The sequence below is a fragment of the Haematobia irritans genome, chromosome 5 (genome assembly GCF_050003625.1).
Source record: "Haematobia irritans isolate KBUSLIRL chromosome 5, ASM5000362v1, whole genome shotgun sequence".
NCBI classification, from domain to species: Eukaryota; Metazoa; Arthropoda; class Insecta; order Diptera; family Muscidae; genus Haematobia; species Haematobia irritans.
The window spans coordinates 46,920,646-46,934,397 of NC_134401.1; the positions used below are offsets into that span (position 1 = coordinate 46,920,646).

Here is a 13,752-nt window from a genome sequence, read left to right on the forward strand (position 1 = left end):
GACAAAATTTTCAATAGAAATAAAATTTTGACAAAATTTTTTTAGAAATAACATTTTGACAAAATTTTCTATAGAAATAAAATTTTGACATAATTTTCTATAGAAATAAAATTTAGACAAAATTTTCTATAGACATAAAATTTTGACAAAATTTTCTTTAGAAATAAAATTTTGACAAAATTTTCCATAGAAATAAAATGTTGACAACATTTTCTATAGCAAAAAAAAATTTTGACAAAGTTTTCTGTAGAAATACAATGTTGACAAAATTTACTATAGCAAAAAAATTTTGACAAAATTTTCTATAGAAATAAAATTTTGACATAATTTTCTATAGAAATAAAATTTTGACAAAATTTTCTATAGACATAAAATTTTGACAAAATTTTCTTTAGAAATAAAATTTTAACAAAATTTTCCATAGAAATAAAATGTTGACAAAATTTTCTATAGCAAAAAAAAATTTTGACAAAGTTTTCTTTAGAAAAGATATGCTGGCAAATTTGTTTAGGCAGTAACCGACTATCAAACCCTTTTTCGGGAGGTTCAAGTGTAGTTCACGTTGGGTTCAGTGAATTACCCGAATTTATTCTGATAATTGGTTGATAGTTTTGCTGTAAGTAGAGGATGCTGATGAGGAATGTGGTAATTCCGAAACAGCTGTACATCCGACCATCTTGCAGTCTATAGGGCTTTGCCCAAATAAATTTGACAAGCATACTTTTCCTCTGTTGGTTAAGCTACACTTGTAGTTTAGTCAATGCATGGCTTTAAGCTGAGATCAAAAACAACAATAACGATTGAACAGAAGCCAACAATAACAAACAAAACGAATGAAATAAAATTTTGACAAAATTTTCTATAGAAATAAAATTGTGACAAAATTTTCTATAGAAATAAAATGTTGACAAAATTTTCTATAGAAATAAAATTTTGACATAATTTTGTATAGAAATAAAATTTTGACAAAATTTTCTATAGAGATAAAATTTTGACTAAATTTTCTATAGAAATAAAATTTAGACAAAGTTTTCTATAGAAATAAAATTTTGACAAAGTTTTCTATAGAAATAAAATTTTGACAAAAATTTTCTATAGAAATAACATTTTGACAAAATTTTCTATAGAAATAAAATTTTGACAAAATTTTCTATAGAAATAAAATTTTGACAAAATTTTCCATAGAAATAAAATGTTGGCAGAATAAAATGTTGCTAAATTTTCTATAGAAATAAAATTTTGATAAAATTTACTATAGAAATAAAATGTTGACAAAATTTCTATAGAAATAAAATGTTGCAAAATTTTCCATAGCAATAAAGATTTGACAAAATTTTCTATAGAAATAAAATTTTGACAACATTTTCTATAGAAATAACATTTTGACAAAATGTTCTATAGAAATAAAAGTTTGAATACCCACCTTAAAAGGGATATATAATAGTATATATATTGAAATAAAGTGCTAAAATATCAAATAAAACATTTCTTTCGAAGAAAAAACATTTTTTCCATACTAACCACAAAACTATGAGCAAACATTTCAAAATAAAAATTTTTGGTAGTTTTGTGGTAAAATTGAAAAGTCGATCTTAAATTCGGCAACAAAAATTAAATTGAAGGAAATGAATACAAATTCCTTTTCCCCTTATTTGATAAAACTGTTATAGATCAGATCATACATTTTTGCAAGAAAACGAATACTCCTTTTATTTGTCTTTCAAGCCATTTATCATTGCACGTCTCATTAAAATGTAAATTTAAGTCTTTCCAAAATTATTTCCCATCACATTAAACTTCAGACATTGCGAGAGCAGAATGTACAAAATATACATTTAGGATACAATCAATTTGAACTTGGGAATGATCATATTTGAGGTTCTTGCCGTCAGTTATCTTCCTTTTTTACTGATGATGTATTCCCCCTTTTTCATTCAAAAAATTGAGTTTTTGTTCTTCAATCATCGAACATCACGTTTTGTTGGCATGGTTGTTTTTAGCTTGGCATTCAAGTGAGATTGTAATATTCAATGGGCTACTGTAGTATACAAACAAACGTGGAACACGGCGGCACAAAGGGATAGCCAATAAAAATATGATGACCTCCAGTGAGGAATATGAAATATATTAAAAAAAGAAATAATAATAAAATTGAAAAGGTCAAGAATTATGATCCATATTTAATACGACGATGATCATGATCTTCGTAATATCGATTGTAAATTATAGAAGCTCTAAAAAAAATATTCCTATCGAAAATGTGAGAATCATCTAAACCTTTTTTAAAATCTTTCTAGAATTCTTTCATCATAAACATCCCTTAAAAATCATAATGATGGATTTTTCCAATTGGAAATTTCTTTGAAATTTAGGGCAGCTGTAAGTGATCGTTAAACCCACCCTGGGTCATGATACTTTCGAAGCCCTTAAACCCAACACCATTGTCTGTCTGCCAATCTAGCTGGGGTGTGCATACACACGTGTTGTCATCCAACTAAAGACCAATCATCCCTCATTCTTCTACGCATATTTTATGTCTATGTCTCAACTTCAATTAGGATTTGTTTAAATAATCCAATATAGGGATCATAATGTAACGTATTTTTATGCCAATGCTATCTTTCGAAACTGGGGTGTTTTTAGGTCTATCATCTGTTTCCTCCCATTCTATTCGGACAAATTTTTCGTTGAAAAAGATCAATGATCTTAATGACCATATTTCACTCCCACTTAGTGCACAGTAGCTGTGTGTACTTATTTCTGTATAAGAAAATTCATTGCACATTGGGTTGTGAACTTGATACTCAAAATGAAAATCTTCACAGGAACCATTGTTTGAACATTTACCTTTTAGCGGTTATTGAAAAACAAGCCATTAATGTAAACTAAATTGAATTCAGTTAAATTATACTATTTAATTATTGAATTTAGTTCTATTTTGTTCAAAATTATTTGATAAAAGAGTTAATTTAATTCATTTTACTTCGGATTCATTTACTTCGTATTTTGTAAAATTATATAAAATATTTAAATTGAATTTAAATTTATCCTCATTAATTAAATGAACACAAAATACATCTAATTTATAAGTTTTTTTAGTTGATCGACCTTACTTCGACTATAAACATTTTTTGGATACATTTTTGTACCCTCCACCATAGGATGGGGGTATATTAACTTTGTCATTCCGTTTGTAACACATCGAAATATTGCTCTAAGACCCCATAAAGTTTATATATTCTGGGTTGTGGTGAAATTCTGAGTCGATCTGAGCATGTCCGTCCGTCCGTCTGTTGAAATCACGCTAACTTCCGAACGAAACAAGCTATCGACTTGAAACTTGGCACAAATAGTTGTTATTGATGTAGGTCGGATGGTATTGCAAATGGGCCATATCGGTCCACTTTTACGTATAGCCCCCATATAAACGGACCCCCAAATTTGGCTTGCAGTCCCTCTAAGAGAAGCAAATTTCATCCGATCCGGCTGAAATTTGATACATGGTGTAAGTATATGGTCTCTAACAACCATGCAAAAATTGGTCCACATCGGTCCATAATTATATATAGCCCCCATATAAACCGATCCCCCGATTTGGTTTTCGGACCCTCTAGGAGAAGCAAATTTCATCCGATCTGGCTGAAATTTGGTACATGGTGTTAGTATAGGGTATTTAACAACCATGCAAAAATTGGTCCACATCGGTCAATAATTATATATTGCCCCCATATAAACCGATCCCCAGATTTGACTTGCGGAGCCTCTAAGAGAAGAAAATTTCATCCGATCCGGCTGAAATTTGGTACATGGTGTTAGTATATGGTCTCTAACCACTATGTAAAAATTGGTCCACATCGGTCAATAATTATATATAGCCCCCATATAAACCGATCCCCCGATTTGGTTTTCGGACCCTCTAAGAGAAGCAAATTTCATCCGATCCGGCTGAAATTTGGTACATGGTGTTAGTATATGGTCTTTAACAACCATGCAAAAATTGGTCCACATCGGTCAATAATTATATATAGCCCCCATATAAACCGATCCCCAAATTTGACTTGCGGAGCCTCTAAGAGACGAAAATTTCATCCGATCTGGCTGAAATTTGGTACATGATGTTAGTATATGGCTTCAAACACCCATGCAAAAATTGGTCGAAATCGGTCCATAATTATATATATCCCCCATATAAAACGATCCCCAGATTTGACCTCCGGAGCCCCTTGGAAGAGCAAACTTCATCCGATTCGGTTGAAATTTGGTACGTGATGTTAGTATATGGTATCCACCAACCATGCATGAATTGGTTCATATCAGTCCATAATTATATATAGCCCCCATATAAACCGATCTCCAGATTTGACCTCCGGATCCCCTTGGAAGAGCAAAATTCACCCAATCCGGTTGACATTTGGTACGTGGTGTTAGTATATGGTCTCTAACAACCATGCAAAAATTGGTCCATACCGGTCTTAATTATATAACCCCCATTTAAACCGATCCCCAAATTTGACCTCCGGAGCTCTTAGAGGACCAAAATTCATCGGATCCGGTTAAAATTTGGTACGTGGTGAAATATTGTACATTGTGCTAGTATGTGGCCGCTAACAACCATGCCAAAATTGATCCATATCCGTCTATAGTTATATATAGCCGATCCCCAAAAGTAATCTAGCAAAATTTTATTACTATAGAAATTTTTGTCAAAATTTTATTTCTATAGAAAATTATGTCAAAATTTTTTTCTATAGAAAATTTTGTTAAAATTTTATTTCTATAGAAAATTTTGTCAACATTTTATTACTACAGAAATTTTTGTCAAAATTTTATTTCTATAGAAAATTATGTCAAAATTTTATTTCTATAGAAAATGTTATCAAAATTTTATGTCTATAGATAATTTTTTCAAAATTTTATTTCTATAGAAAATTTTGTCAAAATTTTATTTCTATAGAAAATTTTGTCAAAATTTTGTTTCTATAGAAAATTATGTCGAACTGAATTATATACGTCTTTAATCGGCCTTTTTTTGTTTAATATATCCCCCGTATGGACTAACTTACAATTTAGAAGACGGTGTTAAGGATTTTATCAAAATTTTATTTCTATAGATAATTTTTTCAAAATTTTATTTCTATAGAAAATTTTGTCAAAATTTTATTTATATAGAAAATTTTGTCAAAATTTTGTTTCTATAGAAAATTATGTCGAACTGAATTATATACGTCTTTAATCGGCCTTTTTTTGTTTAATATATCCCCCGTATGGACTAACTTACAATTTAGAAGACGGTGTTAAGGATTTTTTAAGATACCTTGCCATCGGTAAGTATTACCACAACCCAAGTAATTCGATTGTGGATGACAGTCTTTCGTAGAAGTTTCTACGCAATCCATGGTGGAGGGTACATAAGATTCGGCCTGGCCGAACTTACGGCCGTGTATACTTGTTTTAGACTTTCATTTTTATATTTATTTAAATTGAATTAATTTAATATTTTTCTAAATTTAAAAATTTAAATTATACTATTTAATTATTGAATTTAGTTCTATTTTTTTTCAAAATTATTTGATAAAAAAGTTAATTTAATTCATTTTAATTCGGATTCATTTACTTAGTATTTTTTTTTTTGAAATTATATAAAATGTTTAAATTTAAATTAAATTTATCCTCATTAATTAAATTAATCCAAAATATATCTAATTTATAAGTTTTTCTAGTTGATCGACCTTACTTCGACTATAAACATTTTTTGGATACATTTTTCAGACTTTCAATTTTATTTTTTTTTTAATTGAAGTAATTTAATATTTTTGTAAATTTAAAAATTTAATATAGAAATTATTGTACCTATTATTAAAATAACTAAAAATACAATTTTAGATGAATTATTAAAATTAAAAAGAAAAGGATTAGAACCTTTATAAAAAATTGACTCAAATGAACTTCCTGTGCAGTTAAATTAAAAAACATCTTTGGGAATACCTTTTTGGAAGTGCTTTTAAAGTTGTACCTTAAGAAGAAATTCCAAATTTTTTTGCTGGGTTAGTATAATTTGCCTTTCTTCCATAATTTATAATTTGCTTTTTCTTCCATTTTATCAATCCATTGTGCATTGTCACTTATAAAATATTTGTCGAATCCCCTTCACTCGATCATGCAATCAAGCGTCTTTGGGCTTACATCCATGTTTAGTTTATGGACCAATTTTATATATTGAGGAAAATCTCAAAAAATATTTTGAAAACAAGCCATTTCGTTCTACAAAAATATTTCACTCCATTTTCAACTATGAAAAATCTATCATAAAGCAGATCATTTAATTTTAACAAACGATGCGCCTCCCAGACTAATGCACTTTTGCGTGGAAATACATGCAATAAATTTACCCAAAGTTAATTTTCCCTCCCCCCTTCAATCCCCAAATGAAAAATGTTATACTTGAAAATAGGAACAGCAGCCAACATCGAAAGCTCCATCAATAAATTTCAAAAAATAAATGTTCATTCTTGTTGGGTTCGTCCGTCCGTCCGTCTGTCTTTCTGTCAGTTGAATCTTAAGTGTGAGGAAATGACGACATTTATGCGTGGCGAAGAATTTCAATGACTTTTGGGTGCATGCTTTTAAAAGCGTCTCGCGACATTTATGACATAAAGGCAATGCAGCCGTCTTCATTTATTTAGCGCCATTTTATTTGGTCCTAATTAAAAGAAATGAAATTGTTTTGTAATTACTGAGAAAACAAAAAACTTTTTAAAAGAAACGTATACATAAACATTGGGACTGGAGCAAAAATGTAAATTAAGAAATAATTTAGGAACAACTTTGTGTGGATCTTAATTGGTATGATTGTAGTAAATTTTGTCACATAAATTTTCAATAATTTTTTTCAACGAATTAGATTGTCTTCAAATATTATCCAGTATTTTGTAGATTGGGGATTTCTATTTTGGGCTTAAACAATTTGTGTTCGTTTTAGATATGAGATTGAAGAGAAACAAGTATATACGGCCGTAAGTTCGGCCAGGCCGAAACTTATGTACCCTTCACCATTGATTGCGTAGAAACTTCTACGAAAGACTGTCATCCACAAATTTCAACTCACTCGGATGAAATTTGCTCCTCCAAGAGGCTCCAAAACCAAATCTCGGGATCGGTTTATATGGGGGCTATAAATGATTATGGACTGATATGGACCACTTTTGGCATGGTTGTTAAATATCATATACTACCACCACGTACCAAATTTCAACCAGATCGGATGAATTTTGCTTCTCCAAAAGGCACCGGAGGTCAAATCTGGCGATCGGTTTATATGGGAGCTATATATAATCATGGACTGATAGGAACCAATTCCTGCATGGTTTTTGGATACCATATACTAACATCACGTACCAAATTTTAACCGAATGGGAAAAATTTTGCCCTTCCAAGGTGCTCCGGAGGTCAAATCTGGGGATCGGTTTATATGGGGCCTATATATAATTATGGACCGATATCGACCAATTTTTGCATGGGTGTTTGAGGACATATATTAACATCACGTACCAAATTTCAACTGAATCAGATGAATTTTGGTCTTCCAAGAGGCTCCGGAGGTAAAATCTGGTGATCGGTTTATATGGGGGCTATATATAATTATGGACCGATATGGACCAATTTTTACATAGTCGTTAGATACCATATACTAACATTATGTACTAAATTTCAACCGGATCGGATGAAATTTGCTTCTCTTAGAGGCTCCGCAAGCCAAATCGGGGGATCGGTTTATATGAGGGCTATATATAATTATGGACCGATGTCGACCAATTTTTGCATGGTTGTTTGAGACCATATACTAACACTATGTACCAAATTTCAGCCGGATCGGATGAAATTTGCTTCTCTTAGAGGCCTCGCAAGCCAAATTTGGGGGTCCGTTTATATGGGGGCTATATATAATTATGGACCGATGTGAACCAATTTTTGCATGGTTGTTAGAGACCATATACTAACACTATGTACCAAATTTCAGCCGGTTCGGATGAAATTTGCTTCTCTTAGAGGCCTCGCAAGCCAAATTTGGGGGTCAGTTTATATGGGGGCTATACGTAAAAGTGGACCGATATTTTCACTACCATCCGACCTACATCAATAACAACTACTTGTGCCAAGTTTCAAGTCGATAGCTTGTTTCGTTCGGAAGTTAGCGTGATTTCAACAGACGGACGAATGGACATGCTCACATCGATTCAGAATTTCACCACGATCCAGAATATATATACTTTATGGGGTCTTAGAGCAATATTTCGATGTGTTACAAACGGAATGACAAAGTTAATATACCCCCATCCTATGGTGGAGGGTATAAAAAGTGTTGTTCCACCAAGACAACGCACCGTGCCACAAGTCATTGAGAACGATGGCAAAAATTCATGAATTGGGCTTCGAATTGCTTCCCCACCCACCGTATTCTCCAGATCTGGCCCCAGCGATTTTTTCTTGTTCTCAGACCTCGAACGGATGCTCGCAGGGAAAAAATTTGGCTGCAATGAAGAGGTGATCGCCGAAACTGAGGCCTATTTTGAGGCAAAACCGAAGGAGTACTACCAAAATGGTATCAAAAAATTGGAAGGTCGTTATAATCGTTGTATCGCTCTTGAAGGGAACTATGTTGAATAATAAAAACGAATTTTGACAAAAAATGTATTTTTCTTTGTTAGACCGGGGACTTATCAGCCAACCTGTTAATTAGTAGATAATTTTTTTTGTCTAGAATCTCTATTTATTGCATCGAAATGTATCCACACCCAGACTATTGCTCATGTGATCCTATGATCCAATTAGTTAAATCACTTAACTCAAATGATGTAAGTTTACATGTTTTAGTGTATTCTTCAGGATACTTCAGGATAAATTTTATTATCATAACAGGAATGATAAAACTTCTGCGTTATCGCTCCTGTCATTGTGAAAAAATCTATTGGAATATTTTGTTTTCTAAACTAAGAATCAATCTAAGAGCGTTTTTTTTCGGTATAAACATTTTTCAAGGAAAAGGGTTCCCTTGGGTAAATCTAACTTTCAGGATGTTATACGAAAGTCCTAAATAAACTTTCATATGTATCTAACTTTCTTTTAATCACTGAGTCACCAAAAAATTTTAAGTATAAATTATGCGACAAAGTCCATTGAGGATAATGTGGCGGGTAAGGGGATTTGATGAGTTACGGCAAAATTCCAAAAAACACAAAAGAGGGTGGATTTTTTGTTGTTGTGCTTAGAGAAGTGCCCAATACGCATTTGTTAGCATGTTGAATTATATGAAGCTGAAGTATTTGAAAGAACGCATATTTTAACATAAATTAAGAGGGGACAAATAACAATGCCCAACATAGATATAATGGAGGTATTTAATACCTTACGTATGGAAACCATACGTTTTTGTATTTTAATAAAAACCAAAACGTAAATATTTGTATTTCCGGTGGAATTGATATTTTTTGTGTATATGGAAAAACACACCCTCAAAAAAAGGCAATTTTTTTTGAAAACAAAGGACCTGTATATAAAATAACCTATTGTTGAAAATAATTAGCACAATATGTGGTCTAAAACTTTTTTTCACTTGTTTATTGTTTTAAAATATAAATCTGTATATTTATTCAAAAAATAAATAATTAAAAACTAATTTGAATTTATTTCTTTTTCTTTCTTTTCAGCTCTCTCTGGTCTATGGGCAGATTGTGTGATTTGGGCGTTTTTCCATTTATTTGATTTTATTATTGTGTTTGTGCTTGATTTTCTGTTTGTTTAATCGAATTTGTCAACAAAGTTTTCTTTTCTCATCGTCGTGTCAATTTTGTAATCTTCTTAATTTCCAGGGTATTTGAACCTTATTCCCCCTACCTCCCCGGTAAACGCAGTAGTGGAGATTGAAAAATCAATATTGTAATTGTAATTGTGTGCCATCGCGTATTTGTAAATGTTTAACATGTTAAATGTTCAAATTATCTGCGTCTAATTAAATCAAAGAACGAACAAAAGAAAACTTTGTAAAAAAAAAAAACCCCATCAACCTTCACTACAGTAAATAGTGTTGGTAATTGTAAATCTACAGCAGTAGTAGAAGAACGAGAAGAATAATTCTTCTAATCTTGATCTCAACAAAAACCAAAGAATTGTGCATGCTACAACCTTCCGCAATGGGATTAATAAGAAATCTTATAAAATGGCTAGCGCTATTAGCTGTAGTCACAGCATATTGTAAGTATAAAATATAATTTTTTTATATTGTTTCTTAATTTATAATAAATTAAGTTTAAGGGTTAGTTTTCTTCAAAGGAAGGAAGAAACATTTATATGAATATGATATAAATTTAAGTCAATTGCAAAATACCAAAGTGTTAAAATGAAAAATATATTTTTGACACGTTTTATAAGTTGAATAGCTTACACACTCAAAAACAAAGTGAACTCTCTATTTTACTAAAGCCAATTTAATTTAACCCTTCGTTGCATGACATTGCATATATGCAATGTTAGTTTCTTGCCTGTCTAGCTCCTATTCTTTTACATATTTTAACATAATTTTTTTTTGTTATTCACATTTTGGAAGCCGTAGATTAAATTTTATAAGGATTTTGTCCAGTATCGTAACAATTTCATTTAAATAAAGCGAAATTAAAATAAGCATTTTGAGTACCTCGAAAAATTTAACTTATTTGTTTTAATATTATGAAACTTTCTTAACATTTTTTTTAAATGTAAATATAAAATGAAAAGTTTACTCTATTCTAAACGCTACGTATATAGTTTTATAATACAAATTATATTTACAAGTGCTCTACAATGAATGATATCATATCTGCAATTTCATGCGTTTGAGCCGATATGAACTGTCATTGCATATATGCCATATAATTGCATATGTGCAATGTCATGCATTCAATCAATTTTTGTTACTACTAGGACACATAACGACGAATATGAATATAAAGACGAGTATTTTGATGATGATAGAGATTTAAACACCGAGTTTGATATAAATCGAGGTCGTAGAAGAAGATTCGATTTGGTCCTTGCCCTACATCGTTGGAGAATCGTATAACATACAAGCTGCTGGGTTGTAATTGTTACACGTATATCATCGTGATAGATAGGTTAAATGGGTTCAACATGTTTTTGCGGTGGTCTATCCCCTGTCAATATATTGGTGACAATTTTAGGTGTTTAAAAGCTTCCTCATGGTGGAAGACCGTTCGAACTCGGAACTATAGAGCTTAATATTGAATCGAACTACACTCAGTGATAAACAGAAGGTCAATATTGCGGTATCATAATTAACTGAAAAGTCGCCATTATACCTACCCTAAGTAAAAACGAGGGTCCAGATTTCCGTGTATCATATAAGCTGGTATATAACAAAACCAGTTTTCAGCATGTGGTACGCTCCAACTTCTTTGTTCCATCATCCGATTCATAAGCGTAGAATTTGACATAAATAGAGTTCCGAAGTCTCTTTTTCGACTGCATACACAAACATCCGCTGCTCTTACTCGGCACAGATGTGGCTCCAACTCTAGGTATCAGGTAATGATTGCTATGACGTTTCTGTTCCTCTTTTCTTTAAGCATGGTAGTTCTCCAGTGTTTTTCTTGTTTGGGTCACTCCCCTCCGACCATTGTACTGTTCTACGTGGAACAGTGCAATGGTAAACGGCAAACGGTCTCGCATTGCGTTCTCCAAGTTCACATCCCTTTGTGTTAAATGCAAAACTGGGGAATTCTGTGCATCAAAAAAGGCAGAAATTATTTAGAATCCCAAGAGTTTGACTTTTAATATTGCACCCCGAGAAGGAATATGATCACCTCAAACATGTTTCTGAAGTAAAATGTTAGTTTTCGATGGGGAACATGTAACATGTTTGACGGAACCATGCTATCTGATTTTGGCAAACATTTTATGTTTGGCGAGAAAACAAATTTTTTTTAGTAAAAATGTTCCATTTTCCCCATCCAGCAATAAATTTTTTTTTAAATTTGTCCTCTACCTGTGATATATAGAGATAACAAAGTGGACTAAAGAAATTGATTATCTGCATGAAATTGCATATATGCAATGTTACGTAACTTTTGCTTCAGTGATCAGAATCGAATGAAAATTGGTTTACGGTATCATAACTCCATATACAACAATTCTAACATACTAAATAATTTTTATCCTTGCTCAAATTAAATCATGCAACGAAGGGTTAAGGTCATGGAATTATTATGTTTGGAGAAAGTTTCCTTCGCTCAAATAATTTTTTGCGTACGTTAGTTAAATGAACTAAGAAACGGGGAATAAATTATACAAAAATGAAGCAAAACGATTTACTAAATTCGTACTTCTCACCAAATAGTTCAATATTTATTTAAATTTGTAAAATTTACTACAAATGAGTCAATCGTGAACTTCATATGGCACTAAAGACATTCTTGCAATTTTGAACTCCAATTTTTCCTTCAAACTACAAATTTTTCTTTAACAAGTGAAAAAAACTAATTATGTCTAATCAATTTTCTTGAATTTGTCGAAAAATATGTACTTATTTTTGTGATATTGGCGTGATGTCAGCGTTTGTAGTACTGTTTAGTTATTTTTTTTTTTTTTTTAATAATCAACATTTTCTAAAATTAACCAAAATTTTTCTTCCTGGTGGGTTCACTGTTTTTTCAGTGCATACAAAAAACAAGTGAGTAAAATAGAGAGTCGGGCGGGGACGACAATATCATACCCTAAACCACCCTTAATGAATTAGTAAACATAAGTACTTGTGGGGTATCATTGCTATACACTCAAAAAAAAAAAGTGAATCATATATTTCACTAAAGCCAATTTAACTTTATTTTAGTTCGTTGAATTATTATGTTTTGGGAAATTTTTCTTGAATTTTATAATTTTTTGCGTATGTTAGTTAAATTAACTGAAAATGGGGAACAATTATACACATAAAGATTTACTAAATTCGTGTCTCCCACAAAATTTCTTAAAATGTTTAAAATTTACGAATAATATGCCCATCTTGAACTTCGTATAGCACTAAAGACATTTTTGCAATTTTGAACTCCACACAGAAAAAAATTTCACGAAAATTTTTCCAATTCAAATCTTAGTAGATTTTTAAAAAACTAAAAATTTAATTGATTCAACAAATTTTTTTCAGTGAAATAAAAATCAATCACAAACATTAATAGTATCGATTAATTTTTTAATTGATACTATCATTTCTATGATTGAAGACATTTCTATTAAAAAATTAATTGGATCAATAAATTTCGTGATTGAATCAGAATCTTTTTTTTTTGTGCCATATTTTCCTTCAAACTACGAAATTTTCTTTAACAGCCCAACAAAAAAATTTGGGCTTCCAAAGGCACAACTTTAAAAGCACTTCCAAAAGATGTACTCCCAAAGATGTTATTTATTTCAAGTACACAGGAAGTTTTTTTTAATTCAATTATTTAACTCGCGTTTTTCTTATTTTTAATGGGTAAATTTAATTTTTTTTGTTTCAAAAAGGTTAAATACAGAGTAAGCTTTAATAAAATGGTAAAAATTATTGAAATTTAGTCGAAAAAAAAATCAAGAAATATTGCGAATTTTTCAAAATATTTTAATTCAAACGTTTCGGACAAGCGTTAGAATGCATTAAAAATCAAACAAAAAAATATTTATTTGTCAAAATATGATATTTTTTAATTCACATCCAAAACACTGAATTTGAAT

The 13,752-nt window shown here is 30.9% G+C and overlaps 1 protein-coding gene across 1 annotated transcript in view; it reads left to right on the forward strand.

Moving 5' to 3' along the window:
* LOC142241066 (cell adhesion molecule Dscam1-like) overlaps positions 1–13,752 on the forward strand; it is a 209,545-nt gene that overhangs the window by 45,123 nt on the left and 150,670 nt on the right. The window contains exon 2 of the mRNA XM_075312805.1: positions 9,867–10,248. Within this exon, the coding sequence (XP_075168920.1) occupies positions 10,170–10,248 (79 nt within the window). The 5' untranslated portion in view covers positions 9,867–10,169. The remainder of the gene's footprint in view (positions 1–9,866; positions 10,249–13,752) is intronic.